Source organism: Coregonus clupeaformis, unplaced genomic scaffold (genome assembly GCF_020615455.1).
Source record: "Coregonus clupeaformis isolate EN_2021a unplaced genomic scaffold, ASM2061545v1 scaf1124, whole genome shotgun sequence".
Lineage (NCBI taxonomy): Eukaryota > Metazoa > Chordata > Actinopteri > Salmoniformes > Salmonidae > Coregonus > Coregonus clupeaformis.
In genome coordinates this window covers 90,001-113,329 of record NW_025534578.1, presented here as the reverse complement: position 1 = coordinate 113,329, position 23,329 = coordinate 90,001, and the positions used below count along the sequence as shown (strand labels likewise).

The 23,329-nt window shown below is 44.8% G+C and overlaps 1 protein-coding gene across 1 annotated transcript in view; it reads left to right on the top strand.

Annotated features, from left to right (window-relative positions):
- The first annotated feature begins 2,346 nt into the window (after window positions 1-2,346).
- Window positions 2,347-23,329, top strand: part of LOC121570690 (broad substrate specificity ATP-binding cassette transporter ABCG2) — a 44,362-nt gene continuing 23,379 nt past the window's right edge. The window contains exons 1-3 of the mRNA XM_041882163.2: window positions 2,347-2,588; window positions 7,749-7,808; window positions 8,550-8,667. Coding sequence (XP_041738097.1) covers window positions 2,410-2,588; window positions 7,749-7,808; window positions 8,550-8,667 — 357 coding nt within the window. The 5' untranslated portion in view covers window positions 2,347-2,409. The remainder of the gene's footprint in view (window positions 2,589-7,748; window positions 7,809-8,549; window positions 8,668-23,329) is intronic.

Below are 23,329 nucleotides of genomic sequence, written 5' to 3'. Positions count from 1 at the left end.
AATCAGCTTCTTGATATGCCATTATATGATGGATTATCTTGACAAAGGAGACATGTTCACTAACAGGGATGTAAACAAATTTGTGCACAAAATTTGAGAGAAATAAGCTTTTTGTTCGTATGGAACATTTCTGGAATATTTTATTTCAGCTCGTGGAAACACTTTACATGTTGCGTTTATATTTTTGTTCAGTGTAGTTTCATGACCAGAGACAAATCTTCAAAGGCACAGTATTTATTTATTCAGAGTGGTATATGCATTCACACAGTCTTGTTTTATAGGATCCCTTCCCACTATATGATTGATATGTCAAGTGATAAAATCCCAAGCTATTAATGAAAGGTTTATGGAAAAACTGCACTTGTCCTCATGTGAAAATGACAGTTAATTAAATATTCTACAACTGTAATGTCATCAATCAAATCAAACTTGACTTATGTAGCACATTTCTTACAACAAATGCATTTCAAGGTGTTCAGAGTCATGCACTGAAAGGCATGTGGCACTTAACATCCTTCCTGTTGGCAGGTCTCTCTAGGTGACCAGGGAGTTCTCTCTACCACGTGCGAATGCATCGGTGGAGCTCATAAGTGTAGCCATGCAGTCTATTTTGGCGGTTTCACAACATCGGCTGTATGTTTTTTTTTTTTTTTTTTTTTGATGTGGAATGAGAGTGGAGGGAAGCCAGCCGTGGCCCAACCAGGTGCAGTCCGTGGAGGACCTGTACCTGGCTGAAGACTACAACCCTCTGTCCCCGAGAGCCCACAGAGAAGGATCTTCAGTGGCTAAGGAACTCTCTCAGGGGGCAGGTTCAGTGGAATGGCATGTCTCCATGGCTACCCTCCCTGTCATCGGACCGAAGCAATGAAATGACAGACAAGATCAAGGCAACACCAACAAGAAAGAAATAAGATGGAAGTGGAGAGATGGAGACGAGGCACAACTTATGAATGCAAATGTCTGTACCAGACGCTGTTAAAAAAACAAGGGCATCCTGGCGTGGCCGCTACCATGTGCGCTGGCGCTGAGCAGCAGAGCCTTCAGACGACTACGGCAGGCAACAGTTGGACTGCGCACCAACCCCAACTGGCACACCAAGAGGAGAGGGAGGCTGACGGCCGGCAATTATGGAGCAGTGGTTAGGGCCAAGCGCGTTACTCCATCGCTGCAAAAAAAAAAAAAAGGTAATTGGATGTTGGGTGTTGTCTGTAAAGTGGGGCCACAGGTTATAACAAAGAGGAGGTCATCAAGGCATTCAAAAATGGCTACAGGGATGGATGTGCAGGAGTCAGGGCTTTGGGTCACAGGGGTCTGGGATCCTGGGTACCTCACTGGATGGTCTGGTGGGCACCACAGCAGTGGTGGAGGTCAAGGGTCCCTATGGTGCAAGGGACCTTAACCGTTGGAAGAGGCAGTGAAGTCAAAGGATTTCTATTTCCAAGAGGAAGGAGGGTCTTACCGCCTCCTTGAAGGCCATCCTTACTGGCACCAGGTCAAAGGGCAGCTCCTCATCACCGGAAGGGACACAGGCATCTTCGTTGTCGTGGACCACCAAAGCCTCCATCCCCATCCAGCCTGATGACCTCTGACCTCTGGCAGACTCATGTTGCTGGACTAGAGACGTTTTTCAAGGACCACATGCTCCCAAAGTTGGCACTGCAACAGTGAACATCATAAAAATATTTTTTTTTAAAGAACCATATACAAACACGTTTTCCTCCACTACATCAAAAGAACACTTAAGTACATGCAATTCTGTCCTTGAAACATTTAATTCCATTCATTCCTACGGAGGACTGCTCCTGCTGGGGAGAGCCAATATGGCCGACTGGTGGCTTCAAAGCCTGTCAATGGCCAATACATAGCATCAGCAATCCAGGGTTTATATACGTCGTCATTGGTGAAGACAGGTGTCATCTCACGTGCTGCCGTGCTCTCCTGTTGTCAAGGCACCTCATTGTCAAGGCCGGGATTCAAAGTTCACTATTCTGCCCTCTGGTAGGGCGCAGCCGCACCCATGCCCCTGTCTGATTGGTTGACAGGGGGTGTAAAGGGGCGGTGGCTGGGCAATCTGGGGATACATTGCCTTGAAGTTAGAACATAGGTTAGATAGCTACTGCAGCATACAACTCCCCTCTCTGTCTGTCTGCCTCTGTCTGTCTCTATCTAACATTCTCTTTCCTAGTGAATACAGCACCTCTCTTTCTCTTTCCTAGTGAATACAGCACCTATTTTTCTCTGTCCCCCTTTCTTTCTCTCTCTCAGTCTTCCTTGGCTGGGGCTTGACAGCCTCTCTCTCTCTCTCTCTCTCTCTCTCTCTCTCTCTCTCTCTGTCTCTCTCTCCCTCTCCCCTCTCCTCCCTCTCCCTCTCCCTCTCCCTCTCCCTCTCTCTGTCTCTCTGTGAGGAGGATGTCTAAGCCAGGCAGCTCAGTAGGAGGCCCAGCGGCAGCAGCAGTAGCTGATCCAGAGGTGATGTTCCAGGAGCCTGGTCCCACCGTCTCCTTCTCTAGACTACACTACTCTGTCATGGAGAGCAGAGGACCCTGCCACAAGAGAGGACCTGAGAAACACATCCTCAAAGACGTCAGGTAGGGGAATGGGTGTGGGGGGGAGTATGAGAGAGAGAGAGAGAGAGAGAGAGAGAGGGAGAGAGAGGGAGGGAGAGAGAAAGACTATGGTAAGAGAAAAATGAAGATGTGTTAATACTTGTGTATCTGTGTGTGTGAATGGCTGCGTGTATACAGATCAGTGGTTAGGTTAGTCTCCACAGTGCCTTCAGGTCCTAGATTTACATTTACATTTACATTTTAGTCATTTAGCAGACGCTCTTATCCAGAGCGACTTACAGGAGCAATTAGGGTTAAGTGCCTTGCTCAAGGGCACATTAACGTCATTTAGCAGACGCTCTTAGCCAGAGCGACTCACAAATTGGTGCGTTCACCCTATAGCCAGTGGGATAACCACTTTACAATTTGGGGGGTAGAAGGATTACTTTATCCTATCCCAGGTATTCCTTAAAGAGGTGGGGTTTCAAATGTCTCCGGAAGGTGGTGAGTGACTCCGCTGTCCTGGCGTCGTGAGGGAGCTTGTTCCACCATTGGGGTGCCAGAGCAGCGAACAGTTTTGACTGGGCTGAGCGGGAACTATGCTTCCGCAGAGGAAGGGGAGCCAGCAGGCCAGAGGTGGATGAACGCAATGCCCTCGATTGGGTGTAGGGACTGATCAGAGCCTGAAGGTACAGAGGTGCCGTTCCCCTCACTGCTCCATAGGCAAGCACCATGGTCTTGTAGCGGATGCGAGCTTCAACTGGAAGCCAGTGGAGTGTGCGGAGGAGGGGGGTGACGTGAGAGAACTTGGGAAGGTTGAACACCAGACGGGCTGCGGCATTCTGGATGAGTTGTAGGGGTTTAATGGCACAGGCAGGGAGGCCAGCCAACAGCGAGTTGCAGTAGTCCAGCCCGGCAGTAGTCCAGCCGGGAGATGACAAGTATCCACAGTGCCATCAGGTCCTAGATCAGTGGTTAGGTTAGTATCCACAGGGCCATCTGGTCCTAGATCAGTGGTTAGGTTAGTATCCACAGTGCCATCAGGTCCTAGATCAGTGGTTAGGTTAGTCTCCACAGGGCCATCAGGTCCTAGATCAGTGGTTAGGTTAGTATCCACAGGGCCATCAGGTCCTAGATCAGTGGTTAGGTTAGTCTCCACAGTGCCATCAGGTCCTAGATCAGTGGTTAGGTTAGTATCCACAGTGCCATCAGGTCCTAGATCAGTGGTTAGGTTAGTATCCACAGTGCCATCAGGTCCTAGATCAGTGGTTAGGTTAGTATCCACCGTGCCTTCAGGTCCTAGATCAGTGGTTAGGTTAGTATCCACAGTGCCATCAGGTCCTAGATCAGTGGTTAGGTTAGTATCCACAGTGCCATCAGGTCCTAGATCAGTGGTTAGGTTAGTATCCACAGGGCCATCAGGTCCTAGATCAGTGGTTAGGTTAGTCTCCACAGTGCCATCAGGTCCTAGATCAGTGGTTAGGTTAGTATCCACAGTGCCATCAGGTCCTAGATCAGTGGTTAGGTTAGTATCCACAGTGCCTTCAGGTCCTAGATCAGTGGTTAGGTTAGTATCCACAGTGCCATCAGGTCCTAGATCAGTGGTTAGGTTAGTATCCACAGTGCCATCAGGTCCTAGATCAGTGGTTAGGTTAGTCTCCACAGTGCCTTCAGGTCCTAGATCAGTGGTTAGGTTAGTATCCACAGGGCCTTCAGGTCCTAGATCAGTGGTTAGGTTAGTATCCACAGGGCCTTCAGGTCCTAGATCAGTGGTTAGGTTAGTATCTACAATGCCTTCAAAAAGTATTCACCTCCCTTGACTTTTACATGTTTTATTGTGTTACAATAAAATTGATTTTTAATTGTTATTTTTTGTCAACGATCTACATAAAATACTCTGTAATGTCAAAGTGAACATTCGTAAAACATTAATGAAATTAAAACACTAATGTATGTTGTATGTATTGACAATGAAATACATAAATAGCTCATTTACACAAGTATTCACACCCCTGAGTGAATACATGTTAGAATCACCTTTGGCAGCGATTACAGCTGTGAGTCTTTCTGGGTAAGTCTCTAAGAGCTTTGCACACCTGGATTGTACAATATTGACACATTATTCTTTTCAAAATTCTTCAAGCTTCTGTGAAATTGGTTGTTGATCATTTCTAGACAACCATGTTCAGGTCTTGCCAGAGATTTTCCAGCCAATTTAAGTCAAAACTGTAACTTGACCACTCAGGAACATTCACTGTCTTCTTGGTAAGCAACTCCAGCGTAGATTTGGTCTTGTGTTTTAGGTTATTGTCCTGCTGAAAGGTGAATTCATCTCCCAGTGTCTGGTGTAAAGCAGACTGAACCAGGTTTTCCTCTAGGATTTTGCCTGTGCTTAGCTCTATTCTGGGTTTTTTTCGCAAAAAAAAACTCTCCAGTCCTTGCCGATGACATGCATACCCATAACATTACGCAGCCACCACCATGATTGGAAATATGAAGAGTGGTACTCAGTGATGTGTTGTGTTGGATTTGCCCCAAACATAATACTTTGTATTCAGGACATGAAGGTCATTTCTTTGCCACATCTTTTGCAGTTTTACCTTTGTCCCTTATTGTAAACAGGATGCATGTTTTGGAATATGTTTTATTCTGTACAGGCTTCCTTCTTTTCATTCTGTCATTTAGGTTAGTATTGTGGAGTAACTACAATGTTGTTGATCCATCCTCAGTTTTCTCCTGTCACAGCCATTAAACTCTGTAACTGTTTTAAAGTCACCATTGGCCTCATGGTAAAATCACTGAGCGGTTTCCTTCCTCTCCGGCCACTGAGTTAGGAAGGACGCCTGTATCTTTGTAGTGACTGGGTGTATTGATAACACAGGAGGCTGGTGAGGGGAGGACGGCTCATAATAATGGCCGGAACGGCACAAATGGAATGGCATCAAACGGAACCCTATTCCCTACACAGGGCACTACTTTTGACCAGTCAGACCTTCCACTCCCCTTGACCTGATGTTATCTGGTGTTGACCAGTCAGACCTTCCACTCCCCTTGACCTGATGTTATCTGGTGTTGACCAGTCAGACCTTCCACTCCCCTTGACCTGATGTTATCTGGTGTTGACCAGTCAGACCTTCCACTCCCCTTGACCTGATGTTATCTGGTGTTGACCAGTCGGACCTTCCACTCCCCTTGACCTGATGTTATCTGGTGTTGACCAGTCAGACCTTCCACTCCCCTTGACCTGATGTTATCTGGTGTTGACCAGTCAGACCTTCCACTCCCCTTGACCTGATGTTATCTGGTGTTGACCAGTCAGACCTTCCACTCCCCTTGACCTGATGTTATCTGGTGTTGACCAGTCAGACCTTCCACTCCCCTTGACCTGATGTTATCTGGTGTTGACCAGTCAGACCTTCCACTCCCCTTGACCTGATGTTATCTGGTGTTGACCAGTCAGACCTTCCACTCCCCTTGACCTGATGTTATCTGGTGTTGACCAGTCAGACCTTCCACTCCCCTTGACCTGATGTTATCTGGTGTTGACCAGTCAGACCTTCCACTCCCCTTGACCTGATGTTATCTGGTGTTGACCAGTCAGACCTTCCACTCCCCCTTGACCTGATGTTATCTGGTGTTGACCAGTCGGACCTTCCACTCCCCTTGACCTGATGTTATCTGGTGTTGACCAGTCAGACCTTCCACTCCCCTTGACCTGATGTTATCTGGTGTTGACCAGTCAGACCTTCCACTCCCCTTGACCTGATGTTATCTGGTGTTGACCAGTCAGACCTTCCACTCCCCTTGACCTGATGTTATCTGGTGTTGACCAGTCAGACCTTCCACTCCCCTTGACCTGATGTTATCTGGTGTTGACCAGTCAGACCTTCCACTCCCCTTGACCTGATGTTATCTGGTGTTGACCAGTCAGACCTTCCACTCCCCCTTGACCTGATGTTATCTGGTGTTGACCAGTCAGACCTTCCACTCCCCTTGACCTGATGTTATCTGGTGTTGACCAGTCAGACCTTCCACTCCCCTTGACCTGATGTTATCTGGTGTTGACCAGTCAGACCTTCCACTCCCCTTGACCTGATGTTATCTGGTGTTGACCAGTCAGACCTTCCACTCCCCTTGACCTGATGTTATCTGGTGTTGACCAGTCGGACCTTCCACTCCCCCTTGACCTGATGTTATCTGGTGTTGACCAGTCGGACCTTCCACTCCCCTTGACCTGATGTTATCTGGTGTTGACCAGTCGGACCTTCCACTCCCCTTGACCTGATGTTATCTGGTGTTGACCAGTCGGACCTTCCACTCCCCTTGACCTGATGTTATCTGGTGTTGACCAGTCAGACCTTCCACTCCCCTTGACCTGATGTTATCTGGTGTTGACCAGTCAGACCTTCCACTCCCCTTGACCTGATGTTATCTGGTGTTGACCAGTCAGACCTTCCACTCCCCTTGACCTGATGTTATCTGGTGTTGACCAGTCAGACCTTCCACTCCCCTTGACCTGTCATTGTACTCAAGGAATTTAAACAGTTGGAAAACAGTTGTGTTAAAATGTATCTCAGTGGGCTAACAAGGTCCCTAATGCTAACTCTCACTGCTTAACACCTAGGCTTTATCTCAGTGGGCTAACAAGGTCCCTAATGCTAGCTCTCACTGCTTAACACCTAGGCTTTATCTCAGTGGGCTAACAAGGTCCCTAATGCTAGCTCTCACTGCTTAACACCTAGGCTTTATCTCAGTGGGCGAACAAGGTCCCTAATGCTAACTCTCACTGCTTAACACCTAGGCTTTATCTCAGTGGGCTAACAAGGTCCCTAATGCTAGCTCTCACTGCTTAACACCTAGGCTTTATCTCAGTGGGCTAACAAGGTCCCTAATGCTAACTCTCACTGCTTAACACCTAGGCTTTATCTCAGTGGGCTAACAAGGTCCCTAATGCTAGCTCTCACTGCTTAACACCTAGGCTTTATCTCAGTGGGCTAACAAGGTCCCTAATGCTAGCTCTCACTGCTTAACACCTAGGCTTTATCTCAGTTGGAGAACAAGCTCCTGAGCACAGGTGATTGGTTATGCTGTGTCATGGTAGTCACTTTTGATTGGTCATTTTATAGCATGGTCACTTTTGATGTCATGGTAATTTCTGATTGGTTATTCTGTGTCATGGTCATTTCTGATTGGCTTTTCCAGCGGCATCATGAGACCAGGGATGAACGCCATCATGGGGCCGACAGGAAGTGGAAAAACATCGTAAGTCACGCACACACACACACACACACACACACACACACACACACACACACACACACACACACACACACACACACACACACACACACACACACACACACACACACACACACACACACACACACACACACACACACACACACACACACACACACACACCCTCTCCTCTCCTCTCTCCCTAGTCTCCTGGATGTGATAGCAGGTCGTAAGGACCCACACCCCCTCTCCTCTCCTCTCTCCCTAGTCTCCTGGATGTGATAGCAGGTCGTAAGGACCCACACCCCCTCTCCTCTCCTCTCTCCCTAGTCTCCTGGATGTGATAGCAGGTCGTAAGGACACACACCCCCTCTCCTCTCCTCTCTCCCTAGTCTCCTGGATGTGATAGCAGGTCGTAAGGACCCACACCCCCTCTCCTCTCCTCTCTCCCTAGTCTCCTGGATGTGATAGCAGGTCATAAGGGACCCACACCCCTCTCCCTCTCCTCTCTCCCTAGTCTCCTGGATGTGATAGCAGGTCGTGGGGACCCACACCCCCTCTCCTCTCCTCTCTCCCTAGTCTCCTGGATGTGATAGCAGGTCGTAAGGACCCACACCCCCTCTCCTCTCCTCTCTCCCTAGTCTCCTGGATGTGATAGCAGGTCGTAAGGACCCACACCCCCTCTCCTCTCCTCTCTCCCTAGTCTCCTGGATGTGATAGCAGGTCGTAAGGACCCACACCCCCTCTCCTCTCCTCTCTCCCTAGTCTCCTGGATGTGATAGCAGGTCGTAAGGACCCAGCAGGGTTGAAGTTTGGTCAGGTTCTGGTGGATGGGAAGATGGTGGACAGCGACCTCCGACTCATATCTGGCTACGTGGTGCAGGTGAGGGAGTGGAAGAGATGTTGTCTACCTCCTTTCTAAAACCTTCACTAGGGTGTTGACAGACTGCTCCAAGCCATTCTGGTTATAGGGGAGTGTAAGAGATGTTGTCTACCTTTCTAAAACCTTCACTGTGGTGTTGACAGACTGCTCCAAGTCATCCTGGTTATAGGGGAGTGTAAGAGATGTTGTCTACCTTTTCTAAAACCTTCACTAGGGTGTTGACAGACTGCTCCAAGTCATTCTGGTTATAGGGGAGTGGAAGAGATGTTGTCTACCTTTTCTAAAACCTTCACTAGGGTGTTGACAGACTGCTCCAAGTCATTCTGGTTATAGGGGAGTGTAAGAGATGTTGTCTACCTTTTCTAAAACCTTCACTAGGGTTTTGACAGACTGCTCCAAGTCATCCTGGTTATAGGGGAGTGTAAGAGATGTTGTCTACCTTTTCTAAAACCTTCACTAGGGTGTTGACAGACTGCTCCAAGTCATTCTGGTTATAGGGGAGTGTAAGAGATGTTGTCTACCTTTTCTAAAACCTTCACTAGGGTGTTGACAGACTGCTCCAAGCCATTCTGGTTATAGGGGAGTGTAAGATATGTTGTCTACCTTTCTAAAACCTTCACTGTGGTGTTGACAGACTGCTCCAAGTCATTCTGGTTATAGGGGAGTGTAAGAGATGTTGTCTACACCTTTCTAAAACCTTCACTGTGGTGTTGACAGACTGCTCCAAGTCATTCTGGTTATAGGGGAGTGTAAGATATGTTGTCTACCTTTCTAAAACCTTCACTGTGGTGTTGACAGACTGCTCCAAGTCATTCTGGTTATAGGGGAGTGTAAGAGATGTTGTCTATCTTTCTAAAACCTTCACTAGGGTGTTGACAGACTGCTCCAAGTCATTCTGGTTATAGGGGAGTGTAAGAGATGTTGTCTACACCTTTCTAAAACCTTCACTGTGGTGTTGACAGACTGCTCCAAGTCATGCTGGTTATAGGGGAGTGTAAGAGAGGTTGTCTACACCTTTCTAAAACCTTCACTGTGGTATTGACAGACTGCTCCAAGTCATTCTGGTTATAGGGGAGTGTAAGAGATGTTGTCTACCTTTTCTAAAACCTTCACTGTGGTGTTGACAGACTGCTCCAAGTCATTCTGGTTATAGGGGAGTGTAAGAGATGTTGTCTACCTCCTTTCTAAAACCTTCACTGTGGTATTGACAGACTGCTCCAAGTCATTCTGGTTATAGGGGAGTGTAAGAGATGTTGTCTACCTTTTCTAAAACCTTCACTGTGGTGTTGACAGACTGCTCCAAGTCATTCTGGTTATAGGGGAGTGTAAGAGATGTTGTCTACCTCCTTTCTAAAACCTTCACTGTGGTGTTGACAGACTGCTCCAAGTCATTGTGGTTATAGGGGAGTGTAAGATATGTTATCTACCTTTTCTAAAACCTTCACTAGGGTGTTGACAGACTGCTCCAAGTCATTCTGGTTATAGGGGAGTGTAAGAGATGTTGTCTACACCTTTCTAAAACCTTCACTGTGGTGTTGACAGACTGCTCCAAGTCATTCTGGTTATAGGGGAGTGTAAGAGATGTTGTCTACCTTTTCTAAAACCTTCACTAGGGTGTTGACAGACTGCTCCAAGTCATTCTGGTTATAGGGGAGTGTAAGAGATGTTGTCTACCTTTCTAAAACCTTCACTAGGGTGTTGACAGACTGCTCCAAGTCATTCTGGTTATAAGGGAGTGTAAGAGATGTTGTCTACCTTTTCTAAAACCTTCACTAGGGTGTTGACAGACTGCTCCAAGTCATTCTGGTTATAGGGGAGTGTAAGAGATGTTGTCTACCTTTCTAAAACCTTCACTAGGGTGTTGACAGACTGCTCCAAGTCATTCTGGTTATAGGGGAGTGTAAGATATGTTGTCTACCTTTCTAAAACCTTCACTAGGGTGTTGACAGACTGCTCCAAGTCATTCTGGTTATAGGGGAGTGTAAGAGATGTTGTCTACCTTTCTAAAACCTTCACTAGGGTGTTGACAGACTGCTCCAAGTCATTCTGGTTATAGGGGAGTGTAAGATATGTTGTCTACCTTTTCTAAAACCTTCACTGTGGTGTTGACAGACTGCTCGAAGTCATTCTGGTTATAGGGGAGTGTAAGATATGTTGTCTACCTTTCTAAAACCTTCACTGTGGTGTTGACAGACTGCTCCAAGTCATTCTGGTTATAGGGGAGTGTAAGATATGTTGTCTACCTTTTCTAAAACCTTCACTGTGGTGTTGACAGACTGCTCCAAGTCATTCTGGTTATAGGGGAGTGTAAGATATGTTGTCTACCTTTCTAAAACCTTCACTGTGGTGTTGACAGACTGCTCCAAGTCATTCTGGTTATAGGGGAGTGTAAGATATGTTGTCTACCTTTTCTAAAACCTTCACTGTGGTGTTGACAGACTGCTCCAAGTCATTCTGGTTATAGGGGAGTGTAAGAGATGTTGTCTACCTTTCTAAAACCTTCACTGTGGTGTTGACAGACTGCTCCAAGTCATTCTGGTTATAGGGGAGAGTAAGATATGTTGTCTACCTTTTCTAAAACCTTCACTGTGGTGTTGACAGACTGCTCCAAGTCATCCTGGTTATAGGGGAGTGTAAGAGATGTTGTGTACCTTTCTAAAACCTTCACTGTGGTGTTGACAGACTGCTCCAAGTCATTCTGGTTATAGGGGAGTGTAAGAGATGTTGTCTACACTTTTCTAAAACCTTCACTAGGGTGTTGACAGACTGCTCCAAGTCATTCTGGTTATAGGGGAGTGTAAGAGATGTTGTCTACACTTTTCTAAAACCTTCACTAGGGTGTTGACAGAATGCTCCAAGTCATTCTGGTTATAGGGGAGTGTAAGAGATGTTGTCTACCTCCTTTCTAAAAGCTTCCCTAGGGTGTTGACAGACTGCTCCAAGTCATTCCTGGTTATAGGTGAGTGTAAGATATGTTGTCTACCTTTTCTAAAACCTTCACTAGGGTGTTGACAGACTGCTCCAAGTCATTCTGGTTATAGGGGAGTGTAAGAGATGTTGTCTACCTTTCTAAAACCTTCACTGTGGTGTTGACAGACTGCTCCAAGTCATCCTGGTTATAGGGGAGTGTAAGAGATGTTGTCTACCTTTCTAAAACCTTCACTAGGGTGTTGACAGACTGCTCCAATTCATTCTGGTTATAGGGGAGTGTAAGAGATGTTGTCTACCTTTTCTAAAACCTTCACTGTGGTGTTGACAGACTGCTCCAAGTCATTCTGGTTATAGGGGAGTGTAAGAGATGTTGTCTACCTCCTTTCTAAAACCTTCACTGTGGTGTTGACAGACTGCTCCAAGTAAGTCATTCTGGTTATAGGGGAGTGTAAGAGATGTTGTCTACCTTTTCTAAAACCTTCACTGTGGTGTTGACAGACTGCTCCAAGTCATTCTGGTTATAGGGGAGTGTAAGATATGTTGTCTACCTTTTCTAAAACCTTCACTGTGGTGTTGACAGACTGCTCCAAGTCATTCTGGTTATAGGGGAGTGTAAGAGATGTTGTCTACCTTTCTAAAACCTTCACTGTGGTGTTGACAGACTGCTCCAAGTCATTCTGGTTATAGGGGAGTGTAAGATATGTTGTCTACCTTTTCTAAAACCTTCACTGTGGTGTTGACAGACTGCTCCAAGTCATTCTGGTTATAGGGGAGTGTAAGATATGTTGTCTACCTTTTCTAAAACCTTCACTGTGGTGTTGACAGACTGCTCCAAGTCATTCTGGTTATAGGGGAGTGTAAGATATGTTGTCTACCTTTTCTAAAACCTTCACTAGGGTGTTGTCAGACTGCTCCAAGTCATTCTGGTTATAGGGGAGTGTAAGAGATGTTGTCTACACCTTTCTAAAACCTTCACTGTGGTGTTGACAGACTGCTCCAAGTCATCCTGGTTATAGGGGAGTGTAAGAGATGTTGTGTACCTTTCTAAAACCTTCACTGTGGTGTTGACAGACTGCTCCAAGTCATTGTGGTTATAGGGGAGTGTAAGATATGTTATCTACCTTTTCTAAAACCTTCACTAGGGTGTTGACAGACTGCTCCAAGTCATTCTGGTTATAGGGGAGTGTAAGAGATGTTGTCTACACCTTTCTAAAACCTTCACTGTGGTGTTGACAGACTGCTCCAAGTCATTCTGGTTATAGGGGAGTGTAAGAGATGTTGTCTACCTTTTCTAAAACCTTCACTAGGGTGTTGACAGACTGCTCCAAGTCATTCTGGTTATAGGGAGTGTAAGAGATGTTGTCTACCTTTCTAAAACCTTCACTAGGGTGTTGACAGACTGCTCCAAGTCATTCTGGTTATAAGGGAGTGTAAGAGATGTTGTCTACCTTTTCTAAAACCTTCACTAGGGTGTTGACAGACTGCTCCAAGTCATTCTGGTTATAGGGGAGTGTAAGAGATGTTGTCTACCTTTCTAAAACCTTCACTAGGGTGTTGACAGACTGCTCCAAGTCATTCTGGTTATAGGGGAGTGTAAGATATGTTGTCTACCTTTCTAAAACCTTCACTAGGGTGTTGACAGACTGCTCCAAGTCATTCTGGTTATAGGGAGTGTAAGAGATGTTGTCTACCTTTCTAAAACCTTCACTAGGGTGTTGACAGACTGCTCCAAGTCATTCTGGTTATAGGGGAGTGTAAGATATGTTGTCTACCTTTTCTAAAACCTTCACTGTGGTGTTGACAGACTGCTCGAAGTCATTCTGGTTATAGGGGAGTGTAAGATATGTTGTCTACCTTTCTAAAACCTTCACTGTGGTGTTGACAGACTGCTCCAAGTCATTCTGGTTATAGGGGAGTGTAAGATATGTTGTCTACCTTTTCTAAAACCTTCACTGTGGTGTTGACAGACTGCTCCAAGTCATTCTGGTTATAGGGGAGTGTAAGAGATGTTGTCTACCTTTCTAAAACCTTCACTGTGGTGTTGACAGACTGCTCCAAGTCATTCTGGTTATAGGGGAGTGTAAGATATGTTGTCTACCTTTTCTAAAACCTTCACTGTGGTGTTGACAGACTGCTCCAAGTCATTCTGGTTATAGGGGAGTGTAAGAGATGTTGTCTACCTTTTCTAAAACCTTCACTGTGGTGTTGACAGACTGCTCCAAGTCATTCTGGTTATAGGGGAGAGTAAGATATGTTGTCTACCTTTTCTAAAACCTTCACTGTGGTGTTGACAGACTGCTCCAAGTCATCCTGGTTATAGGGGAGTGTAAGAGATGTTGTGTACCTTTCTAAAACCTTCACTGTGGTGTTGACAGACTGCTCCAAGTCATTCTGGTTATAGGGGAGTGTAAGAGATGTTGTCTACACTTTTCTAAAACCTTCACTAGGGTGTTGACAGACTGCTCCAAGTCATTCTGGTTATAGGGGAGTGTAAGAGATGTTGTCTACACTTTTCTAAAACCTTCACTAGGGTGTTGACAGAATGCTCCAAGTCATTCTGGTTATAGGGGAGTGTAAGAGATGTTGTCTACCTCCTTTCTAAAAGCTTCCCTAGGGTGTTGACAGACTGCTCCAAGTCATTCTGGTTATAGGTGAGTGTAAGATATGTTGTCTACCTTTTCTAAAACCTTCACTAGGGTGTTGACAGACTGCTCCAAGTCATTCTGGTTATAGGGGAGTGTAAGAGATGTTGTCTACCTTTCTAAAACCTTCACTGTGGTGTTGACAGACTGCTCCAAGTCATCCTGGTTATAGGGGAGTGTAAGAGATGTTGTCTACCTTTCTAAAACCTTCACTAGGGTGTTGACAGACTGCTCCAATTCATTCTGGTTATAGGGGAGTGTAAGAGATGTTGTCTACCTTTTTCTAAAACCTTCACTGTGGTGTTGACAGACTGTTCCAAGTCATTCTGGTTATAGGGAGTGTAAGAGATGTTGTCTACCTCCTTTCTAAAACCTTCACTGTGGTGTTGACAGACTGCTCCAAGTTCATTCTGGTTATAGGGGAGTGTAAGATATGTTGTCTACCTTTTCTAAAACCTTCACTAGGGTGTTGACAGACTGCTCCAAGTCATTCTGGTTATAGGGGAGTGTAAGAGATGTTGTCTACACCTTTCTAAAACCTTCACTGTGGTGTTGACAGACTGCTCCAAGTCATCCTGGTTATAGGGGAGTGTAAGAGATGTTGTGTACCTTTCTAAAACCTTCACTGTGGTGTTGACAGACTGCTCCAAGTCATTCTGGTTATAGGGGAGTGTAAGAGATGTTGTCTACACTTTTCTAAAACCTTCACTAGGTGTTGACAGACTGCTCCAAGTCATTCTGGTTATAGGGGAGTGTAAGAGATGTTGTCTACACTTTTCTAAAACCTTCACTGTGGTGTTGACAGACTGCTCCAAGTCATTCTGGTTATAGGGGAGTGTAAGAGATGTTGTCTACCTCCTTTCTAAAAGCTTCCCTAGGGTGTTGACAGACTGCTCCAAGTCATTCTGGTTATAGGGGAGTGTAAGATATGTTGTCTACCTTTTCTAAAACCTTCACTAGGGTGTTGACAGACTGCTCCAAGTCATTCTAGTTATAGGGGAGTGTAAGAGATGTTGTCTACCTTTCTAAAACCTTCACTGTGGTGTTGACAGACTGCTCCAAGTCATCCTGGTTATAGGGGAGTGTAAGAGATGTTGTCTACCTTTCTAAAACCTTCACTAGGGTGTTGACAGACTGCTCCAATTCATTCTGGTTATAGGGGAGTGTAAGAGATGTTGTCTACCTTTTCTAAAACCTTCACTGTGGTGTTGACAGACTGCTCCAAGTCATTCTGGTTATATGGGAGTGTAAGAGATGTTGTCTACCTCCTTTCTAAAACCTTCACTGTGGTGTTGACAGACTGCTCCAAGTAAGTCATTCTGGTTATAGGGGAGTGTAAGAGATGTTGTCTATCTTTTCTAAACCCTTCACTGTGGTGTTGACAGACTGCTCCAAGTCATTCTGGTTATAGGGGAGTGTAAGAGATGTTGTCTACCTTTTCTAAAACCTTCACTAGGGTGTTGACAGACTGCTCCAAGTCATTCTGGTTATAGGGGAGTGTAAGAGATGTTGTCTACCTTTCTAAAACCTTCACTGTGGTATTGACAGACTGCTCCAAGTCATTCTGGTTATAGGGGAGTGTAAGAGATGTTGTCTACCTTTTCTAAAACCTTCACTAGGGTGTTGACAGACTGCTCCAAGTCATTCTGGTTATAGGGGAGTGTAAGAGATGTTGTCTACCTCCTTTCTAAAACCTTCACTGTGGTGTTGACAGACTGCTCCAAGTAAGTCATTCTGGTTATAGGGGAGTGTAAGAGATGTTGTCTACCTTTTCTAAAACCTTCACTGTGGTGTTGACAGACTGCTCCAAGTCATTCTGGTTATAGGGGAGAGTAAGATATGTTGTCTACCTTTTCTAAAACCTTCACTAGGGTGTTGACAGACTGCTCCAAGTCATTCTGGTTATAGGGGAGTGTAAGAGATGTTGTCTACCTTTCTAAAACCTTCACTGTGGTGTTGACAGACTGCTCCAAGTCATTCTGGTTATAGGGGAGTGGAAGAGATGTTGTCTACACCTTTCTAAGACCTTCACTGTGGTGTTGACAGACTGCTCCAAGTCATCCTGGTTATAGGGGAGTGTAAGAGATGTTGTGTACCTCTTTCTAAAACTTCCCTAGGGTGTTGACAGACTGCTCCAAGTCATTCTGGTTATAGGGAGTGTAAGATATGTTGTCTACACTTTTCTAAAACCTTCACTAGGGTGTTGACAGACTGCTCCAAGTCATTCTGGTTATAGGGGAGTGTAAGAGATGTTGTCTACCTTTTCTAAAACCTTCACTGTGGTGTTGACAGACTGCTCCAAGTCATCCTGGTTATAGGGAGTGTAAGAGATGTTGTCTACCTCCTTTCTAAAACCTTCACTAGGGTGTTGACAGACTGCTCCAATTCATTCTGGTTATAGTGGAGTGTAAGATATGTTGTCTACCTTTTCTAAAACCTTCACTGTGGTGTTGACAGACTGCTCCAAGTCATTCTGGTTATAGGGGAGTGTAAGAGATGTTGTCTACCTCCTTTCTAAAACCTTCACTGTGGTGTTGACAGACTGCTCCAAGTTCATTCTGGTTATAGGGGAGTGTAAGAGATGTTGTCTACCTTTTCTAAAACCTTCACTGTGGTGTTGACAGACTGCTCCAAGTCATTCTGGTTATAGGGAGTGTAAGAGATGTTGTCTACCTTTTCTAAAACCTTCACTAGGGTGTTGACAGACTGCTCCAAGTCATTCTGGTTATAGGGGAGTGTAAGAGATGTTGTCTACCTTTTCTAAAACCTTCACTAGGGTGTTGACAGACTGCTCCAATTCATTCTGGTTATAGGGGAGTGTAAGAGATGTTGTCTACCTTTTCTAAAACCTTCACTGTGGTGTTGACAGACTGCTCCAAGTCATTCTGGTTATAGGGGAGTGTAAGAGATGTTGTCTACCTCCTTTCTAAAACCTTCACTGTGGTGTTGACAGACTGCTCCAAGTAAGTCATTCTGGTTATAGGGGAGTGTAAGAGATGTTGTCTACCTTTTCTAAAACCTTCACTGTGGTGTTGACAGACTGCTCCAAGTCATTCTGGTTATAGGGGAGAGTAAGATATGTTGTCTACCTTTTCTAAAACCTTCACTAGGGTGTTGACAGACTGCTCCAAGTCATTCTGGTTATAGGGGAGTGTAAGAGATGTTGTCTGCCTTTTCTAAAACCTTCACTAGGGTGTTGACAGACTACTCCAAGTCATTCTGGTTATAGGGGAGTGTAAGAGATGTTGTCTACACTTTTCTAAAACCTTCACTAGGGTGTTGACAGACTGCTCCAAGTCATTCTGGTTATAGGGGAGTGTAAGAGATGTTGTCTACCTCCTTTCTAAAACCTTCACTAGGGTGTTGACAGACTGCTCCAAGTCATTCTGGTTATAGGGGAGTGGAAGAGATGTTGTCTACCTTTTCTAAAACCTTCACTGTGGTGTTGACAGACTGCTCCAAGTCATTCTGGTTATAGGGGAGAGTAAGATATGTTGTCTACCTTTTCTAAAACCTTCACTAGGGTGTTGACAGACTGCTCCAAGTCATTCTGGTTATAGGGGAGTGTAAGAGATGTTGTCTACCTTTCTAAAACCTTCACTGTGGTGTTGACAGACTGCTCCAAGTCATTCTGGTTATAGGGGAGTGGAAGAGATGTTGTCTACACCTTTCTAAAACCTTCACTGTGGTGTTGACAGACTGCTCCAAGTCATCCTGGTTATAGGGGAGTGTAAGAGATGTTGTGTACCTTCATAAAACCTTCACTGTGGTGTTGACAGACTGCTCCAAGTCATTCTGGTTATAGGGGAGTGTAAGAGATGTTGTCTACACTTTTCTAAAACCTTCACTAGGGTGTTGACAGACTGCTCCAAGTCATTCTGGTTATAGGGGAGTGTAAGAGATGTTGTCTACACTTTTCTAAAACCTTCACTAGGGTGTTGACAGACTGCTCCAAGTCATTCTGGTTATAGGGGAGTGTAAGAGATGTTGTCTACCTCCTTTCTAAAAGCTTCCCTAGGGTGTTGACAGACTGCTCCAAGTCATTCTGGTTATAGGGGGAGTGTAAGATATGTTGTCTACCTTTTCTAAAACCTTCACTAGGGTGTTGACAGACTGCTCCAAGTCATTCTGGTTATAGGGGAGTGTAAGAGATGTTGTCTACCTTTCTAAAACCTTCACTGTGGTATTGACAGACTGCTCCAAGTCATTCTGGTTATAGGGGAGTGTAAGAGATGTTGTCTACCTTTTCTAAAACCTTCACTAGGGTGTTGACAGACTGCTCCAATTCATTCTGGTTATAGGGGAGTGTAAGAGATGTTGTCTACCTTTTCTAAAACCTTCACTGTGGTGTTGACAGACTGCTCCAAGTCATTCTGGTTATAGGGGAGTGTAAGAGATGTTGTCTACCTCCTTTCTAAAACCTTCACTGTGGTGTTGACAGACTGCTCCAAGTAAGTCATTCTGGTTATAGGGGAGTGTAAGAGATGTTGTCTACCTTTTCTAAAACCTTCACTGTGGTGTTGACAGACTGCTCCAAGTCATTCTGGTTATAGGGGAGTGTAAGAGATGTTGTCTACACTTTTCTAAAACCTTCACTAGGGTGTTGACAGACTGCTCCAAGTCATTCTGGTTATAGGGAAGTGTAAGAGATGTTGTCTACACTTTTCTAAAACCTTCACTAGGGTGTTGACAGACTGCTCCAAGTCATTCTGGTTATAGGGGAGTGTAAGAGATGTTGTCTACCTCCTTTCTAAAAGCTTCCCTAGGGTGTTGACAGACTGCTCCAAGTCATTCTGGTTATAGGGGAGTGTAAGATATGTTGTCTACCTTTTCTAAAACCTTCACTAGGGTGTTGACAGACTGCTCCAAGTCATTCTGGTTATAGGGGAGTGTAAGAGATGTTGTCTACCTTTCTAAAACCTTCACTGTGGTATTGACAGACTGCTCCAAGTCATTCTGGTTATAGGGGAGTGTAAGAGATGTTGTCTACCTTTTCTAAAACCTTCACTAGGGTGTTGACAGACTGCTCCAATTCATTCTGGTTATAGGGGAGTGTAAGAGATGTTGTCTACCTTTTCTAAAACCTTCACTGTGGTGTTGACAGACTGCTCCAAGTCATTCTGGTTATAGGGGAGTGTAAGAGATGTTGTCTACCTCCTTTCTAAAACCTTCACTGTGGTGTTGACAGACTGCTCCAAGTAAGTCATTCTGGTTATAGGGGAGTGTAAGAGATGTTGTCTACCTTTTCTAAAACCTTCACTGTGGTGTTGACAGACTGCTCCAAGTCATTCTGGTTATAGGGGAGTGTAAGAGATGTTGTCTACACTTTTCTAAAACCTTCACTAGGGTGTTGACAGACTGCTCCAAGTCATTCTGGTTATAGGGGAGTGTAAGAGATGTTGTCTACACTTTTCTAAAACCTTCACTAGGGTGTTGACAGACTGCTCCAAGTCATTCTGGTTATAGGGGAGTGTAAGAGATGTTGTCTACCTCCTTTCTAAAAGCTTCCCTAGGGTGTTGACAGACTGCTCCAAGTCATTCTGGTTATAGGGGAGTGTAAGATATGTTGTCTACCTTTTCTAAAACCTTCACTAGGGTGTTGACAGACTGCTCCAAGTCATTCTGGTTATAGGGGAGTGTAAGAGATGTTGTCTACCTTTCTAAAACCTTCACTGTGGTATTGACAGACTGCTCCAAGTCATTCTGGTTATAGGGGAGTGTAAGAGATGTTGTCTACCTTTTCTAAAACCTTCACTAGGGTGTTGACAGACTGCTCCAATTCATTCTGGTTATAGGGGAGTGTAAGAGATGTTGTCTACCTTTTCTAAAACCTTCACTGTGGTGTTGACAGACTGCTCCAAGTCATTCTGGTTATAGGGGAGTGTAAGAGATGTTGTCTACCTCCTTTCTAAAAGCTTCCCTAGGGTGTTGACAGACTGCTCCAAGTCATTCTGGTTATAGGGGAGTGTAAGATATGTTGTCTACCTTTTCTAAAACCTTCACTAGGGTGTTGACAGACTGCTCCAAGTCATTCTGGTTATAGGGGAGTGTAAGAGATGTTGTCTACCTTTCTAAAACCTTCACTGTGGTATTGACAGACTGCTCCAAGTCATTCTGGTTATAGGGGAGTGTAAGAGATGTTGTCTACCTTTTCTAAAACCTTCACTAGGGTGTTGACAGACTGCTCCAATTCATTTTGGTTATAGGGGAGTGTAAGAGATGTTGTCTACCTTTTCTAAAACCTTCACTGTGGTGTTGACAGACTGCTCCAAGTCATTCTGGTTATAGGGGAGTGTAAGAGATGTTGTCTACCTCCTTTCTAAAACCTTCACTGTGGTGTTGACAGACTGCTCCAAGTAAGTCATTCTGGTTATAGGGGAGTGTAAGAGATGTTGTCTACCTTTTCTAAAACCTTCACTGTGGTGTTGACAGACTGCTCCAAGTCATTCTGGTTATAGGGGAGTGTAAGAGATGTTGTCTACACTTTTCTAAAACCTTCACTAGGGTGTTGACAGACTGCTCCAAGTCATTCTGGTTATAGGGGAGTGTAAGAGATGTTGTCTACACTTTTCTAAAACCTTCACTAGGGTGTTGACAGACTGCTCCAAGTCATTCTGGTTATAGGGGAGTGTAAGAGATGTTGTCTACCTCCTTTCTAAAAGCTTCCCTAGGGTGTTGACAGACTGCTCCAAGTCATTCTGGTTATAGGGGAGTGTAAGATATGTTGTCTACCTTTTCTAAAACCTTCACTAGGGTGTTGACAGACTGCTCCAAGTCATTCTGGTTATAGGGAGTGTAAGAGATGTTGTCTACCTTTCTAAAACCTTCACTGTGGTATTGACAGACTGCTCCAAGTCATTCTGGTTATAGGGGAGTGTAAGAGATGTTGTCTACCTTTTCTAAAACCTTCACTAGGGTGTTGACAGACTGCTCCAATTCCTTCTGGTTATAGGGGAGTGTAAGAGATGTTGTCTACCTTTTCTAAAACCTTCACTGTGGTGTTGACAGACTGCTCCAAGTCATTCTGGTTATAGGGGAGTGTAAGAGATGTTGTCTACCTCCTTTCTAAAACCTTCACTGTGGTGTTGACAGACTGCTCCAAGTAAGTCATTCTGGTTATAGGGGAGTGTAAGAGATGTTGTCTACCTTTTCTAAAACCTTCACTGTGGTGTTGACAGACTGCTCCAAGTCATTCTGGTTATAGGGGAGAGTAAGATATGTTGTCTACCTTTTCTAAAACCTTCACTAGGGTGTTGACAGACTGCTCCAAGTCATTCTGGTTATAGGGGAGTGTAAGAGATGTTGTCTACACTTTTCTAAAACCTTCACTAGGGTGTTGACAGACTGCTCCAAGTCATTCTGGTTATAGGGGAGTGTAAGAGATGTTGTCTACCTCCTTTCTAAAACCTTCACTAGGGTGTTGACAGACTGCTCCAAGTCATTCTGGTTATAGGGGAGTGGAAGAGATGTTGTCTACCTTTTCTAAAACCTTCACTGTGGTGTTGACAGACTGCTCCAAGTCATTCTGGTTATAGGGGAGAGTAAGATATGTTGTCTACCTTTTCTAAAACCTTCACTAGGGTGTTGACAGACTGCTCCAAGTCATTCTGGTTATAGGGGAGTGTAAGAGATGTTGTCTACCTTTCTAAAACCTTCACTGTGGTGTTGACAGACTGCTCCAAGTCATTCTGGTTATAGGGGAGTGGAAGAGATGTTGTCTACACCTTTCTAAAACCTTCACTGTGGTGTTGACAGACTGCTCCAAGTCATCCTGGTTATAGGGGAGTGTAAGAGATGTTGTGTACCTTTCTAAAACCTTCACTGTGGTGTTGACAGACTGCTCCAAGTCATTCTGGTTATAGGGGAGTGTAAGAGATGTTGTCTACACTTTTCTAAAACCTTCACTAGGGTGTTGACAGACTGCTCCAAGTCATTCTGGTTATAGGGGAGTGTAAGAGATGTTGTCTACACTTTTCTAAAACCTTCACTAGGGTGTTGACAGACTGCTCCAAGTCATTCTGGTTATAGGGGAGTGTAAGAGATGTTGTCTACCTCCTTTCTAAAAGCTTCCCTAGGGTGTTGACAGACTGCTCCAAGTCATTCTGGTTATAGGGGAGTGTAAGATATGTTGTCTACCTTTTCTAAAACCTTCACTAGGGTGTTGACAGACTGCTCCAAGTCATTCTGGTTATAGGGGAGTGTAAGAGATGTTGTCTACCTTTCTAAAACCTTCACTGTGGTGTTGACAGACTGCTCCAAGTCATCCTGGTTATAGGGGAGTGTAAGAGATGTTGTCTACCTTTCTAAAACCTTCACTAGGGTGTTGACAGACTGCTCCAATTCATTCTGGTTATAGGGGAGTGTAAGATATGTTTTCTACCTTTTCTAAAACCTTCACTGTGGTGTTGACAGACTGCTCCAAGTCATTCTGGTTATAGGGGAGTGTAAGAGATGTTGTCTACCTCCTTTCTAAAACCTTCACTGTGGTGTTGACAGACTGCTCCAAGTAAGTCATTCTGGTTATAGGGGAGTGTAAGAGATGTTGTCTACCTTTTCTAAAACCTTCACTGTGGTGTTGACAGACTGCTCCAAGTCATTCTGGTTATAGGGGAGTGTAAGAGATGTTGTCTACCTTTTCTAAAACCTTCACTAGGGTGTTGACAGACTGCTCCAAGTCATTCTGGTTATAGGGGAGTGTAAGAGATGTTGTCTACCTTTCTAAAACCTTCACTGTGGTATTGACAGACTGCTCCAAGTCATTCTGGTTATAGGGGAGTGTAAGAGATGTTGTCTACCTTTTCTAAAACCTTCACTAGGGTGTTGACAGACTGCTCCAATTCATTCTGGTTATAGGGGAGTGTAAGAGATGTTGTCTACCTTTTCTAAAACCTTCACTGTGGTGTTGACAGACTGCTCCAAGTCATTCTGGTTATAGGGGAGTGTAAGAGATGTTGTCTACCTCCTTTCTAAAACCTTCACTGTGGTGTTGACAGACTGCTCCAAGTAAGTCATTCTGGTTATAGGGGAGTGTAAGAGATGTTGTCTACCTTTTCTAAAACCTTCACTGTGGTGTTGACAGACTGCTCCAA